We start from the raw sequence: 16764 nt of genomic DNA on the forward strand, positions 1-16764 counted from the left end.
CACTTCAATGAAGCAGGAAAATGACGTGTAATCTAGTAGTGCTTGAGGGGTCGTGGGTAGATTGAGGAGTGCTCGAGGGGTCGCGGGTAGATTGAGGAGTGCTCGAGGGGTCACGGGTAGATTGAGGAGTGCTCGAGGGGTCGCGGGTAGATTGAGGAGTGCTCGAGGGGTTGCAGGTATTACCAGAGGATGTGGATACAGGAGTTAAGTGGTTTTACTGCAATTATTCCGAGCTCTGTACTTGAAGTATTGTGCACAGCTTTGGACAAAATAAAACATGTACTTGTTATACACAGTGCACAAAGAAAAGTGCAGGAAAATTTCCACACATTGGCCCAAGGGATGGTGCACTATTCCAGCGGGAGACCAGAGCCGTGTTCTCTCACGTTCGGAAGAATGAGAGACCTCCGAAACCTCAAAATTCTTCCAGGCCTCAACATGCTGGACACGAGGAAGGTCTCTGAAACCACAGTGACACTGAGAGGGAGAGTGCTCGAGGACTGTGATGAGGAGAATTTTTCCAAGTACATATATCACATACAGCCTTGAGATTCATCTTCTTGCAGGCAGCCACAGAACAGAGAGACACACAACCAGATCCAGGGGAAAAAACTATACCACAAGACCATCAAACATACAATGTGCAAAAAAAAAAGAGAACAAATCGTGCAAACATGATCGACGGAACATGTACGGCAGACTCTACAGCCAATGAGCCAGTTCAGTGCCAAGGTGAGTGATGAGCCCACACGGTGAACAGAAATCCACCAAATAGAGATGAACAGGACTCTCGAATCAAGCGCTGTGGGATACTGCAGGAACTAAAGGGCTTCTGGGGTAGATGATGGAGCAGAATCCCTAAAGGGGTCCCTATAAGAGTTCTCCACTAGATTTAGTCTCTGTTGGCGGGTTCAGTCCTAAGTGAGGAGTGTGGATGCTCTCCCCACACGACCACGTGGATTTTCTGCAGTTTCCAAAGTTGGGTTAGCAAATGGGGCATACCCGTTGCAGGCTGCCCCCCCCCCCCCCCCCCCCCCAGCACATCCTCAAACTCTGTTGGCTGTTGACGCAAGGGGCCTGTTTCACTGTCTGTGACAAATGACACTAAGGAACACTTTAATCTTTTATTATGTCTAAAAAGAACTTCTCAATCCATCTGTGATCGACTGTCTCAGTTCAGGTAAACGCACGGAAAGCAATGGTAGCGGGAAATATTTGAAAGAGAAATGACGAGGAACCTGTTCCTAAACAAGTGTTTAACCCTTTCATTAACTCAAGAAAAAAGGAACGTGCCCTATTCATTTATACTTCCGGGTCAATAGGCGTGGGTTAAAGCCCACCCGATAGACTCATGACAGGTAAACGCTCCATGTGCTACCCTCCAAATCATTCATTACGTTGACTCAGGTGGATGTATAAATGCTGAACAGTACCATTCCCAAGAAGAACAGAGAGGGGTCCAGAATCCTGGCCACTGCCGATCTCCCAGCGCCCGGACCTTCATGACACTACTACCTGCGGTAACCCACCCTCCGCAACACTTGCCACCCTTTTAAAGCGCATCGCTTTGAGATAGGCGCTATAGAAATGAAAGTCTTACATTCCCTTGATAACGAGGAAGGATCGGGGCAGTTAATTTTAACAACAAAACAAACATTAACCGGTATTGAGCCCGACCGCCCTGAGATTATACTCACTGAGCCATGATGAATCCTCGCCTGGTGCTGCTCGAAATCTGATTTTTTTCCCCCCTCTCTCTGTATCAGTTTCAGCCCCCGCCTCCTATTGGTCAGCGCCCGATTGCTACATCGCGTTCTTTGCGGCGGCGTTCTCCGATTGGTCTAACCCGCGCGTCAGTCAGGGCGGCTGGGCGGGACGAGAGCGGCTCCAAGGGGAGAGCAGGAGATCGATGGATTGCGGGTCGTAGAGGGGTGGTCGCCGACGGGCATTTGAAATACTCGGCATGAAGAGAGGTAATTGTATGGGGCTGAGGGCGGCTCCAGCAGCGAGGGTGAGAGCCTCAGCAGGCCGGTTGAGGGCCGAGCATCGACTCGGTCTTTGCTCCTTTGCTTTGGACGGGTAACCTAGTTCCTGCAAGTCAACATGACTTTACAATTTGTGCAGGAACAAGGCTTTGGAATGAGGTTTTACATTCCTCCTCCACCTCCCAGGACATCCCATGGCGACGGTTTCTGCAGAGGCGTCAAAAAGCAAGTTCCCGGAAATGGCATTGGTATTGGAACGGGCTTATCATTGCCGAGATAGAATGGAAAGATTTTCCTTTGCATTCTTGTCAGACATTAATTACAGGAAGACAGCATGCCGAATGTAGTGTTAGGTTTAAGGGGAGAAATAAGTGCAGTCAGACAGATAAATCGCAATGGTCCCATGAGGTAGACTGGGAGATCTATTGTCACATTGCATCTAAAAGACATTGCACTCGATACACCTGGAGGAAAGCTGATCAAGAGGGAACTGCGCTGCGGAATCATATTTAATATCCACGCACAATGCTGGAGGAACTCAGCAGGCTAGGCAGCATCTATGGAGAAGAATTCAGCGGGATTGGTCTCTTTTCCATAGATGCTTCCTGGCCTGCAGCATTTTTGTGCATGTTCATGATGTGTATTTACTAGCATGGTTAGATCTTTAAACACAGAGTACACTGCAGATGCTGTGGTCATATCAACACGGACAATACGCTGGAGGAACTCAGCAGGTCGGGCAGCATCCGTGGAAATGAGCGGTCAACGGTTCGGCCTGATGTTTCACTCCTGATGAAGGGTTTCGGCCCGAAACGTCGTCACTACCTCCTCCCATAGATGCTGTCTGGCCTGCTGAGTTCTGCCAGCATTGTGTGTTTTTAGTCAACCTTTCGGGCCGAGACCCTTGGTCAGGACTGAAGAGGGGGAGGCTGGTAGGTGCCAGGTGAAAAAACCAATCTGGAGTCTCCAGCCCCTTGGTATGAACATCGAATTCTCCAACTTCCGGGAATCCCCTCCCTCTCCCTTCCCCCATCCCACTCTCACTCTGCCTCCTCTTCCAGCTGCCTATCGCCTCTCATGACTCTGCCTTCTACTACCCATAGTGCTTTCCCCTTACATTCCTTCTTCACCACCTGCCTATCCCCTCCCTGCTTCCCCCCACCCCTTGATCTTTCCTCTGATTGGTTTTCATCTTCCCCCTCCCCCCACCTTCTTTATAGGACCCCAGCCCCCTCCCTTTTCAGTCCTGACGGAGGGTCTCGGCCCGGAACGTTGACTGCTCGTTTCCACGGATAGATCTTTGGCTGATTGGTAAGAGACAGGGTGGGAGTAAAGGGTGTTTTTTCTCTGTTTGGCTGCTAGTGTTCCACAGGGGTCAAAGTTGGGATCACTTACGCTGTTTGTCGACAACTTGGATGATTGAATTGATGGCTTTGCGGACAATACGAAGACAGGTGGAAGGGCAGGTAGTGTTGAGGAAGCAAAAGGGACTTAGAAGAAGCGGCAGATGGAATACAGTGTCAGGAAGTGTATGGTCATGTACTTCGGTAAAAGAAATAAAAGTGTAAACTGTTGTCTAAGTGGACAGAAAATTCAAAAAGTTGAGGTGCAAAGGGACTTGGGAGTACTCGTGCAGTATTCCCTAAAGGTTAGTTTGCAGCCAGTAGTTAGGAAGACAAAAGTGATGTTAGCATTCATTTTGAAAGGGCTAGAATATAAAAGTCGGGATACAACGTTGTGGCTTTATAAAGCACTGGTGAGGCCTCACTTGGAGTATTGTGAGCAGTTTTGGGCCCCTTATTAAGAAAGGATATGCTGACATTGGAGAGAGTTCAAAGGAAGGTTCGTGAAAATAATTCCAGGATTGAAAGCCTTGTCATATGAAGAGTGTTTGAAGGCTCTAGGCTTCTACTCAGTGGAATTCAGGAGAACGAGGATTGAAATGTATTGAATGTTGGAAGGCCTCGATACAGTGACGTAGGGAGGATGGGAGAGTCCCAGAGGACACAGCCTCAGAATGGAGGGGCGTCCTTTTAGAACGGAGATGATGAGGGGGTGGTGAATCTGTGGAATTTGTTGCCACGGGTGGCAGTGGAGGCCAAGTCACTGGGGAGGAGTACCAGCTGGCAGGTGATAGATGAAGCCGGGTGGGGTAGGGGATGGAGTGAGAAGTTAAATATACTGTTACGGAGCAACACACACAAGGTGCTGGAGGAACTCAGCAGGTCAGGCAGGATCTGCGGAAGGGAACAAACCCTCGACGTTTCGGGCCGGGACCCTTGGGGTAATTACTCAAGGTTGTAACGTGTAGTGCGGGTAGACAATTGGATGACAGCGCCACCGTGCGGTAGTTCAATTTTATTTGTTCGGGAGACTTCAAACGACGAGTAGAAGCGGTCCTTGAGCCTGGGGTTGTACGTTTCCAAGGTTTTCTATCTTCTGTCCGAAAGGGGAGAAAGAGGGGGGTAAAAAGAGTTCATCTTTTGTGTCTGAGAACAGCAAGATAGAGGCTGTCCTTAAGTCTGACGGTACGCGCTCGGGCTTTTGAATCTTCTGCCCGATGGGAGAGTGTCTGGGGTGGGGTGGGTCCTTGATGTATTAGGCTGATTTCTTTGGAGGGAGTCTGGCTGGTGCGATGGACTGGGCTTCATACGTTTAGTGATAATGACGGAGGTATAAATAGCGGGTAAATCACCGGCCCCAACTTTGCATTTCAAATAATACCTGAGAGAGTATTTTACAGCAGTACCGCTGGAAGTGCAGCACTCCCACTAAGTGTTAACGTAGATTTCTGAGTCCAGTACTACCACCTCAGGGAGCAACTAGGGCTGGGCCAGGAAACTCTACTCAGAATGCAAAGCCCACTTCTCTTGAATGAAAATGAACAAAAAGCCAATGATTCTGAGAAATATTGATTTATTGCAAGATTAATATTAAAGATTAGTTTTATTTTAAAGTTCAAAATAAATTTTATTATCAAGTACATACAACCTTGAGATTCTGTTTTCTTGTTGGCATTCTCAATAAATCCGTAGAATAATAACCATAACAGAATCAATTGACCAATGGGGATAACTATTCAACTTCACTTGCCCAATCATTGAAATGTTCCCACAACCAATGGACTCACTTTCGAGGACTCTTCATCTTATGTTCTCAATATTTATTGCTTTTTAAAAAAAAAAATTTGTATTTGCAGAGTTTGTCTTTTGCACACTGTTGAATGCTCAAGTTGGGAAGTCTCTGATTCTGTTGTGGTTATTATTCTATAGATTTATTGAGAATTCCCAGAAGAAAATGAATCTCGGGATTGTATGGTGAAAATGAATAAAGGGTCAACATTTCAGCTGGTCTTGCTGAAGGGTCTCAGTCTGAAACTTCAACTCCTTGTTCCTCTCCATAGATGTTGCCTGACCTGCTGAGTTCCTCCAGCATTTTGTGTATGTTGCTCAGGATTTCCAGCATCGGCAGAATTTTGTGTTTATCAAAATCAGGTTTAATATCACCGGTGTGTAATCGTGAAATTTGTTAAATTTTGCGTCAGCAGTACAATGCAATACATATTAAGAGAAAAAACTGAATTACAGTAAATATATATTAATTAGCTAAATAAAATAAGTAATGCAAAAAAAAAAGGAAAAATAGTGAGGTAGTGTTCACGTTTTCTTTGCAGTGTTTTGGACTAGGCAAAGGTGCCGGGATCTGTATGCGATTAAAGTGCTGAATTCACAGCTTGACAATCATTCCCAATTCCAACTAGATGTGGTGCACTAGTCAAAGATCTTGTGTGCTGCCAAGATGCTGTCTTTACGGGGTACTTGAGTACATCAGCTCGATCAATACGCAGGTATAGTACAGAGTACCACCATGAGAGATTGAAATTAATTTCCACAGCTTGATCACGTTTTACACACACTTGGGAAGAGCAGTGAGTTCTCATTTAATTTTAGTACTTATTTTCTAACCAACACTAAAATCCCATTTTAAAAAAAAGCAAACTTGTGTGGGTTGAGCAGGATCTGTGGGAGTTGGGGGTAGACGGAATTGTCGGTGTTCAAGGTTACCAGGACAACAATCCCAATCACTGGGTTCTTTCCTGTGTTTTTTTTCCCCCAACTTGTTTCACAGCTCCCACAAATATCCCTCTGGAGTGTTTGCCATGTTACTAGAGGCAGAATGGTTTGTAGAGGTTAGCATAACTGGACCAGGGGGCATGGGTTGAGTGAGCTGGGGCATTTTTCTTTGGAGTGGAGGATGAGAGGTGCCTTGATAGACGTGTACAAGATGATAAGAGGCAATAAATCAAGTGGACAGCCAGAGACTTTTCCCAAAAGGCCCCCCCCCCCCCCCAGGTGAATGGCTGACACCAGAGGGCACAATTTTAAGGTGGTTAGAGAGCTTAGAGGCAAGTTCTTTACACAATGGCAGAGGCAGATACATTCGGGGCATCTGAGACACAAGAATGACAGAAAAATGGAGAGCTATGTAGGAGGGATGGGTTAGATTGATCTTAGAGCAGGTTAAAGGGTTGGCACAACATCGTGAGACTAAGGGACTGTACTGTGCTGAAATGTTCCACGTTCAAATAATACTTTACAGCGCCAGTGATTAGGGTTTAGTTTCTGCCGCTGTCTGGTAAGGAGCTTTTACGTTCTCCCCACGACCATGCAGGTTTCCTCCCGGTGCTCCAGTTTCCTCCCATAGTCAATGTACACGTGATAAATAAAGCTAATCCTAAAATCTTACTGTCAAAAATAATTTGACGGCTTGATACGAGGAAATTCAAGCAACACACACAAAATGCTGGTGGAACGCATCTATAGGGAGAAGCACAGTCAACGTTTTGGGCCGAGACCCTTCGTCAGGACTCATTCGTCCTGACCACCAGCATTTTGTGTGTGTTGAGGGCTTGATGTTTACTGGAAATAGTCATTAAGGACCCCGCCCCCAATTACCCAGGACATGCCCTCTTCTCATTGCTACCATCAGGGAGGAGGTAAAGGCTCCTTCTCCTCTTATCAGATTTCTGAATGGACAATGAACCCATGAACACTACCTCACTGCATTCTTTCTCTTTTTGCACTGCTTATTTAACTTTTTAAATAAATATGTACACTTACTGTACTTGGTTTTTGTGTGTTGCAACGTACTGCTGCTGCATAACAGCAAATTTCACAACATATGCGAGTGGTATTAAACCGAGAATGTGAAAGCAACGCGCACAAAATGCTGGAGGAACTCGGCGGGCCGAGCAACATCCACAGAAAAGAGTGAGCAGTCGACGTTTCAGATCGAGACCCTTCATCAGGGCTGGAAAGGAACGAAAAGGCAAGAGTGAGGAAGCGGAGTGGGAGGGAGGGGTGGAAGTACAGGTGGTAGGTGATAGGTGAAACTGGGAGAGGGGGAAGTAAAGAGCTGGGAAGTTGATGGTGAAAGAGATGAAGGGCTGCAGAAGGGGGAATCCGATAGAGAACAGAAGACCATGGAAGAAAGGGAACTATAAATAGAAATTACTTTATCAATTAAAATGACTGTTACTTGAAGTACTCTTTCGAGCTTCTGCTGACATCATGCGTGGATGTGGTATAAATGAAAAGGCAATTTTATATTTGATTTCCTCTGTGGTTGTACCTTTATTGTTACTTCATTCACTAAACAGTTCAGTGGTCCTGGTTACCATACACAGAATTAGATATCCGCTTTACACGTCTATGCTATACAGCAAATGGATTATAATTAGTACAAATACATGAAATATTTACATTTTATACCTCAAGCTTGGTTCAACATATATTTACAAAATAAAATTATGAATGTGCAGCCACCCTTATGAAGAATAATAAATAATATACAATGTTGATGAAGGGCCAGGTGTTGATAGGAAGCACAATAAATCAATTTGAACTAAAACATTATCTTGAGTACAATGGATTGTGGTTAACCAGCCACAACAGACTAAAGTTAGAAATTAATAAAATACACACAGGTAACCTGATTACCAGCACATTCAGTAAACCTACAAACAGCAGCTATGATACCTTTCCTTTCGGTGACTATTTTCTCTCGCTTTGTTTTGAGGGAGATTGTGCAACTCACTTAAATTGCATCTCAAGTTAATACTTTTTTTAAAAAAAACTCTAATCGACTAAATAATTTCTTCTCAGCGCGACTTCCAGTAAACGGGTATTATCGAAGTGGTCTGATCAGCTACCGCTTAGCTGAAATATTAATGGAGGTCTGACGACTCATTTACAACTTTAAAAAAAAAATTAAAATACACCAAAATGTTACCAAAAATATTTGCTGTGTGGTGCTAACTTGCAAAATGATAACCAGAAAAGTTAAAAAGCCAATTGTTGAGAACTCCATTGCTTCCCCCCCCCCCCCCTTTGAGCTATTTCCTATTCAGTCACAGAACCCAAGTGACTGTCTATGTTCCACCCCAAGGTGCAGTTTGGTGTGGGAATACACAGTATCCCACAGCAATTTTCAGACTTTTCTGTAATATGTCTGTAAAACGTGTGCAATTTACTGCAAACAATTCATAAAAAGATAAACAATGCACCAGCTAAACATTACACAGAACATAATAATAAAAGTGGGAGAGGCAGCCGGAAGGACCTTTGCTCTGATAAAACCTGGATGCATCTTTAAAGGTGTGAACAGATTTGGGTCTCCCCAATGAAACTGGATTTTCAACTTGAACTACAACGTTGCAAGGGTAATAAGTTGTGATTATAAATATCTGTCTGACCTGGAACAGAAGGATTTCTCTTGCACATTTTAATAAAATAGACATAATCAGGTCTTCCTTTAACATTCTACCTGCCTTCCTTTTCTCATCGTCATTATATGGACCCTAAATATATTGCACTGATTTGAAAATATGCAGTTGCTTAGTGCATAGAAATCATTCAGTCTGATTCTACAGGCACAGAAACATTAACTGACCAACAGAGGGCCGGTAGTATTTCTACGAATCAACCGTTTTGTTACCCGTGCTCCAGAGGTTGGCTGGCCTCCAGCACGGTGTCTCTCACTGAATGCTCTGTAAACTGGCTAGTTTCAGGCACTCAATGAACTGCATCAATAAAACGAAGTCACTGAGCTGAGTTCCTTCTTCCATACCAACATCCACATAATGCTGTATCTTCAGAACCCTACACAGATAATAAGCAGGGGTGGGTGTCATTCTCTTGAGTGGAAATATTAATGAACGTATTTCAGCGATTTGTTTTGTGCCATCTGTTAAACTTTGGAGGTTTTAATGTGAAAACTACCAGTTCTTCTTCGAGACTTGAATACTCTTAATGCAAGTTGGAAGGAAATACAGCTATGGCAATTTTTAAAACGTGGCAATTCTTTTAAACAAAAATACTGCAAAATACATTAAAATAGATGAATTTTAACAGTAAAATGATGTGCTTTTGTTGACAAGGGACCAACAACATTAGGTGTATTAAACTATTTAATAGGTTTGAGTCCTCACTAAGTGACCTTGGGCACTTTGACCTCTGCACCAGTGACATCATGGTCTGCAGGTTTGCTGGCCTCAGTCATGCCCTCTGTTCTTTCAAGCAGGTTTTTACAGCTTAGAATTAGAATGCTCAAGGCCTGTTAAACACAAAGTTTAGTGTCAGGAATTCAAAGGAAAGGAGGACATTTTTAATGTCTTTTATAATACAGCTGATCTTGTACATAAGTGAATTGCTGCTTGAATTAATCCCACTTATGCTCCAAAAATCCTGTTTCTTCATTTTATTTTTGCTTAAAAAAACCCCCACAAATAATCTCCTTCTGAATCATTTGTGTCTTATCATTCATGGTTCTATTAGATATCTACAGGGAAGGTGCATTAAGGTTATTCAATACAGAGACAGCACAAATGATTTGTCCATACTCGTGAATTATGTTCCATCTGGAAGAAGTGACGTGTTTGCATTTTTAATATTTGATTTACTAGGTTTATATTTCATTATTTATTTCATATTAATCAAGCTGTACAAGTAATTGAAGCCCAGATGCACTTACAGTAATTAAATAAATATACTTAACTTAAAACTTTCCTAATATGCATTGTTTATATTACAAATTTAACTTTAAAAAAAAAAGCAGCTGTTGTTACAGATAAAATCAAGCTAGGATTTAGGGAATGCGGACCTTATTAAGGATTGGAAATCCAGTTTCAAGATTAAAATTGTTTCTCAGATATTCAGAGCAAAGACCAAACCTTCTCAAAGTCATCTCATAACAGCAAAAAAAAAAGAAAATCAAACACCAGTCAATTGCTGCCATCCAATTCTTAATCGACTTGCCAAAACCACATTCATCCTGGTAACTCCTGCAGTGGACAATTCAATCAAAGAGGGCTCCCTCCCCCAATAAATGTCTAACAAATCCCCTTCATTTCTACTCAACTAAATCAGTGCTGACCAGCTATTAAAGCAGCTTACAGTCTTTAGGTAACTGTTCTATGAAAATTCCAGTCAATATCACTACCAGGATCCCTTTTGGTCAAACTTTATTATGGAAATTATGACCTTCAGTAATTTTCGAAGAAAAAGTGCATGTTTACTGTCTGATAATCAGCAGTGATGGTCTGTTAACTGAACCTGACCATAAGTTCTCTGCGACGTCCTGTGCCTGTTCTTTAGTGGGAAAGTGTGATACCTTAAGCATTTGTAGGCGGGTGATTCTGTTTCCTCATCTGAGAGCAACCAAAGCTTTAGAAGGAAGTTCTACAGTGAACGGAGGGCTTTCGAAGCTGCCTGGGGAAGCTTTGATGAGCCAGCAATGTTTCATTCCTGCAACAGTTCGGCATAGCCAAACACACCCTGAATGTTTTTCCAATTTTAAAAAAAAATCTACATTCTCGTGTAGCCTGCTGCTTTCACTTCTTCATTACAGTTCCATGAGCCAATATTTCCACAAACACCGACGTCTCTTCAGGCAGCATTCGATTTAGTTGACCTGCAGCTAAACAGATTGATGGGATTTCTTTAGGTGATGCGTTGACGAGGACAAACACGAGAGGATTTGAGAAAGGCTGATGTGCGAATGCCTTTAAATGGCCGTGCTCAGCCTGTCGTGTGCAGGGTTAGGCTGAAGGCGAGAGATTTTGAAGATGCTTCACTGACTGCAGAGCCACGGAACAGATTGTGAAAATTAAGTATTAAAAAAATGTATAAATACAGGGGAAAAATATGAAATGAAACCTCCTACCAGCCTGGTGTCTGCGAGTCCACTAGAGGCTGGAGGTGGCCTGCCCTGGGGTTGGAGGCCTGACTGCCTTTGTGAGTGGGGTGGGAGAGAGGAAAGGGGCCTATTTGTTTTGCTGCTATTGCTTGTGTTGTTTTATTTACGTGATGCTGAACATTGTGGGCGTGCCCTGCCATGTCACTTGCGGGCTGCCCCCAGCATATCCTTGGGTTGCGATGGTTGTTTACGGAAACACTGCATTTCACTGTGTGCGATAAATAAATGAATCTGAAGTCCGAAGACTGCAACACTCTGAAGATCATCTCCTGACATTTCAAAGCCCAGATGGTAGGACTAATCCTGTATATAACTGTTGCTATAAGCTCTGTCGGGTAGCCCCAGGCACAAATATGCACCTTAAAATCATCCTAATTTTTTTTTACACTGCTACTTCCTAACAACCCTCTTCCTTTCAAAGTAGCAGCTTTCCCTGCAAGTGATCCAGTAGAGAAAAGGTCAGGAGTGAGTAAACTCCTTAATGTGACCTAACAGATTAGAGGGCAACTTAGTTCCAGGAACTTCTGATTAAATGTGAGAACACAATGCAGCTTTATAGGACCCTGGTTAGACCGCACTTGGAATATTGTGTTCAGTTGCCTCATCGTGGGAAAGATGTGGAAGCTTCGGAGGGGAGGGGGGCACTGGAGGTTTACCAGGATGTTGCCTGGATTGGAGAGCACGTTTTACGAGGGACGGTTGAATAATCCAGGGGTTTCCTCTTCGGAGCGAAGGAGAATGAGAGGCGTGCAAGATGAGGCATAGATTGAGTGGACAGACAAGGAACTTTTTCCCCAGGACAGAAACGGCTAATACCAGAGGTATTAAGGTGTTTGGAGGAGAGTGTAGGGGGATCTCAGAGGTAGGTTTTTTTTATATACACAGAGTGTTGTGGTGCATGGATCACACAGGGGCGGTGGTTGAGGCAGATACATTAGGGGCATTTAAGAGACTCCTGGGTGATAGAAGAATAGTTATGTGGGAGGGAAGAGTTGGATTGATCTTGGAGTAGATCGGCACATTGTGGGCTTGGAGTGCCTGTGTAGGGCTGCAGTGTTCTCTGAATCTATATTTTTTTTAAAAATACAGCTTGCTGCGTGATTTGTAGAAACGTTATCAGTTCTCCATCTGGCAAGGACGCCGGCTATTTTAAGACATTACACCCAATCTGTGAAGACCGCCCTCCGGCTCCTCACCGAAACACAGGCACCCCGTTGCTCGGGAAGCTGAGAATCACGTGCATCGCTGGTCAGATCTTGCTGCTGCATAAAGAGGAGTCGGTGGTGAACTTCGGAAGGCAGATGCGCACTCGAGGAGAGAGAATTGACAAGGGAGAAGAGCGCCGAGATGCCGCAGCATCTGAGTAAGACCGTGTTGAATTCCAGTTGCTTTCCCAAATGGTTGCTGCTCTTGTTCTATTGACATTATGGACTGGCGAATTCACCAGCCGCTCTGTGTAAACCTGCTTGCGCTCTCTCCGATGTAGCATGTTCAGAATGAGTTTCAGCCTAAACCCAGCAGCCCTGCAAAGTTCACAGCTGCTACCTCGTGGCAGCTGCCAACATTCCAGAGTACCGGAGATTAGGAAGCATTATACGCCAGAACACACACACACACACACGCTCACACACAGCGTCCCTAAAATACCACGAGCCTCCCTGCCTCTCGTGTAACTGCCAGACCTGTAGCCAGCTGCGGTTATCAGGCAGCCACACCTCAAGGGCTGCAGTTTGATAGGTAGCAGAGACGAGGACATCCTACAGACACGAGGAAAAAGCAGGAGTGAAGAAAGGTGGTTAATCGTGCACGGACTTGACTATTTTACAACATGCTACTACCAGATTCGGAACGGATGTAAAACGAAAAGCATTTTGTTAACCGGAAAATAAAAAAGGTGCTTAGACAGAGTATTAAGCCACAGATCTACATGTACAAGAGAAATGCTCAGGATTCACTAAGGTTAAGAGCAACACTTGAATGTTCAGAAGGCAAGTCAGAATCACTACGTCATTTCCTGCTCTCTGCTGAACGCTTTCCTTCACATAGTCGGTTGCCCTGAACGTCTTCGAGCGAGTTTTGACCTATAAAGGAAAGCAAAAATTAATACATTCATTAAATTTATGAAGGCATTGATCCATACCAAAATTAAAGGGAAAAAAAACAATTATTTGCATGTATAGAGCACTATTAATGCCACAAAACACACTGAGGCAATTTCAGGAAGTTTAGAAAATTAACTATGATGGTGTTTTGCTCTGTCCGCACCAAGGCAGGACCACCCATTGTACTTGTACTTCCCATTTCCATTCTGACAAGTCGGTCTATGGCAGTGGTGTCCAACCTGGGGTCCACAGACCCTTTGGTTAATGGTAAGGCTCCGTGGCATTAAAAAGGTTGGAAACGCCTGGTCTATGGCTCCTCTTCTGCTACGCCAGTCTCTCTCAGGTTGGAGGAGCAACGCCTCATATTCCGCCTGGATCGCCTCCAACCTGACGCGTGGACATCGATTACTTTAACATTCCTGTAACTTCTCCCCCTCTCCCTTCCCCATTCTGGCTCCCCTCTTGTCCTTTCCCTTCTCTTTTAAATATAACCAATGACTTGGCCTCCAATAAAATCCAGATTCAGCACCCTCTGACTAAAGAAATTCCCCTTCATCTCTGATCTAAAGGGACAACCTTCTACACCATATATGTCAAACTCAAGGCCCGCGAGATAATATCTAATTACTATTAAAGCTGGCCCCAGTAATCGAAGCGCCTATGGCGTATGATATGGGCTAATGCTGAGTTTATTCAGGTACCAGGTTTTCAGGGTTTTTAGTGTTTATTCGGCAGTCTTCTTCATAAGAAACGGAATTTGTAAAGTGAAACACTTTGTAGTTATAGCAGAGACTGTGACACATGAGAGCAGGCTGAAAAAACGGAGGCAACGAAAGCTGCGTTCGCACGCGTCCGACTGATCCGGCCCGCATGAAGCTTCACTTTGCTCAATCCGGCCCGTGACCTAAAATGAGTTTGACACCCCTGTTCTACACTGAGTCTGTGCCCTCTGGTTGTAAACTCCCCCGCTATAAGAAACAACCTCTGCCCGTCCACTCTAGACCTTTCAATATTTAAAACTTTTCAATGACATTCCCCCCCCCCCACACACATCCTTCTAACTCTAGTTTATTCTATTAACTGCAGTTATTTCTATTAAAAGCCAAAGGCACTTCTTGTTCCAGACACCAGCACCTGCAGTCTCGTGTGTTTGCACTATTTGTTCACTTCTGAGTGAACACGTTATGTGAGTAATGAGTGAGCCAAACCATTGTAATTTCTCAACAATCGGAGGAGGGCTTATCACAGCTTTCTATAGTTAATCTGATGACAAGTCTTGCAGTGATTGGATTTTTTTCCAGTGGCCCCACACCAGTAACCTGCTTCAGTATCTTTAAATTCCTCGGTGTTATCATTTCGGAGTACCTGAACTGGGCCCATCATGTTAAGTGCAATTATGAAGAAAATTTGGCAGCACCTCTCCTTCCTTAGGAGTTTGTGAAGATTAAACATGATATTTAAAACTTTGATAAACTTCAATATTCACCTCCTGGTATGGAAACGCCAATGCCCTTGAATGGAAAATCCCACAAAGAGTAGTGGATACGGCCCCAGTCCATCATAGGTAAAGCCCTCCCCATCAATGAGCACATCTACATGAAATGCTGTCACTGGAAAGCAGCATCTGACATCGGGGACCCCCAGCACCCAGGATATGCTCTCACCTCACTGCTGCCATCAGGAAAAGGGTACAGGAGCCTCGAGACTCTCACCGCCAGGTTCAGGAACAGCTATTAGCCCTCAACCATCAGGCTCTTGAACCAGAGGGGGTAACTTAACTCAACTTCACCAGCATTTCAATGTCACTGAAATGTTCCCTCAACCATTGGACTCGCTTTCAAAGACTTGTCATCCCATTTTCTTTATTTATTTGTTGTTATTTCTTTCATTTTGTATTTGCACAGTTTGTTGTCTTTTGCAGACTGATTGAATGCCCAAGTTGGTGCAGTCTTTCATTGATTCTATTACAGATTTATTGAGTATGCCCATAAGAAAATGAATCTCAGGGTTGTATATGGTGAAATATGTACTTTGATAATAAATTTAGTTTGAACTTTTTGAAACACAGAAAAAGTTACAGCATATGAGTCCAAGTCCATATGGGCTTATCCCAAATTCTGCCAACTTTACCCAGTGTTGGAAATTTTGCTTTTTTAATATACTGATTTAGCTTTCTTTGGAATGCCTTAGCAGCTATACACTCAGTAGCCACTATTACATATCTCCTCTACCTAATAAAGTGGCCACTGAGTGTACGTTCATGGCTGTCTGCTGCTGTAGCCCATCCACTTCAAAACTCAATGTGTTGTACTTTCAGAGATGTTCTTCTTCAAAACACTGTTGTAACACGTGGTTATCTGAGTTACTTTTGCTTTCCTGTCTGCTTGACCCAGTCTGTCCATTCTTCTGTGACCTCTCTCACTAACAAGGCACTTTCGCCCACAGAGTGGCCACCCACTGGAAGTTTTTAGCTTTTTTGCACCATTCTCTGTAAACTCTAGAGTCTGTTGTGCATGAAAATACCAGGGATCTGCAGTTTCTGAGATACTCACTCCACCCTGTCTGGCACCAACAATCATTCCACGGTCAAAGTAATTTCTTCCCCATTCTGACGTTTGGTCTAAACAACAACTGACCTCTTGACCACGTCTGCATTCTCTTATGCATCGAGTTACTGCCACATGATTGGCTGATAAGATACTGCATCAACGAGCAGGTGTCCCTAATAAAGTGGCCACTGAGTGTGTCTCATTACGACTTTGAGTTTGACACGTCACCTAAGACACCAACGGATTTCTAGGGGAGTACTGTGGAGAGTATTGCTGACGGGTTGTATCACAGCACAGTATGGTGGCTCCAGTGCAGTAAGAGGTGTAGAGGGTTGTAAACTCAGCCAGCTCCGTCCAGGGGACAACCCTCCCACCATCGAGGACACCTTCAAAAGGTGATGCCTCCATAAGGTGACATCCACTATCAAGGACCCTCACCTTTTGGGACATGCCCTCTTCTCGTTTCTACCATCAGGGAGGAGCTACAAGAACCTGAAGACCCACACTCAATGGTTTAGGAACAGCTTCTCCCACTCAGTCATCAGATTCCCGAGTGGCCCATGAGCGTTTTACTTATTTATTTCTTGATTAGTAGGGTGTCGAAGGTTATGGCAAGAAGGCACCTTCCCGTCAGCTTGCACCAGCCTGGCTATTCTCCTCCGATCTCTCTCACTAACAAGCTGTCTTTGTCTGCAGAACTGCCCCTCACTGGATTTTTCTTTTTGTTTCTCTCAACATTCTCCGTAAACTCTAGAGACGGCTGTGCATGAAAATCCCAGGAATGGGGTTGAGAGGGATAATAAATCAGTCATGATGGAATGATGGAGCAGATGATGGGCTGAATGGCCTAAATCTGCTCCTATGTCTTAGGTT

General features: G+C 44.1%; 2 protein-coding genes across 15 annotated transcripts in view; both read right to left on the bottom strand.

Moving 5' to 3' along the window:
* Positions 1-1807, bottom strand: part of pgd (phosphogluconate dehydrogenase) — a 43176-nt gene extending 41369 nt beyond the window's left edge. Inside the window, exon 1 of the mRNA XM_073032210.1 lies at positions 1698-1807. Coding sequence (XP_072888311.1) covers positions 1698-1705 — 8 coding nt within the window. The 5' untranslated portion in view covers positions 1706-1807. The remainder of the gene's footprint in view (positions 1-1697) is intronic.
* A 5797-nt stretch (positions 1808-7604) lies between these two features.
* kif1b (kinesin family member 1B) overlaps positions 7605-16764 on the bottom strand; it is a 278399-nt gene continuing 269239 nt past the window's right edge. For all 14 annotated transcript variants that reach the window (XM_073032205.1, XM_073032200.1, XM_073032199.1 and 11 more), the window contains one exon: positions 7605-13321. In XM_073032205.1, the coding sequence (XP_072888306.1) occupies positions 13279-13321 (43 nt within the window). In that variant the 3' untranslated portion in view covers positions 7605-13278. The remainder of the gene's footprint in view (positions 13322-16764) is intronic.

Source organism: Hemitrygon akajei, chromosome 29 (genome assembly GCF_048418815.1).
Source record: "Hemitrygon akajei chromosome 29, sHemAka1.3, whole genome shotgun sequence".
NCBI classification, from domain to species: Eukaryota; Metazoa; Chordata; class Chondrichthyes; order Myliobatiformes; family Dasyatidae; genus Hemitrygon; species Hemitrygon akajei.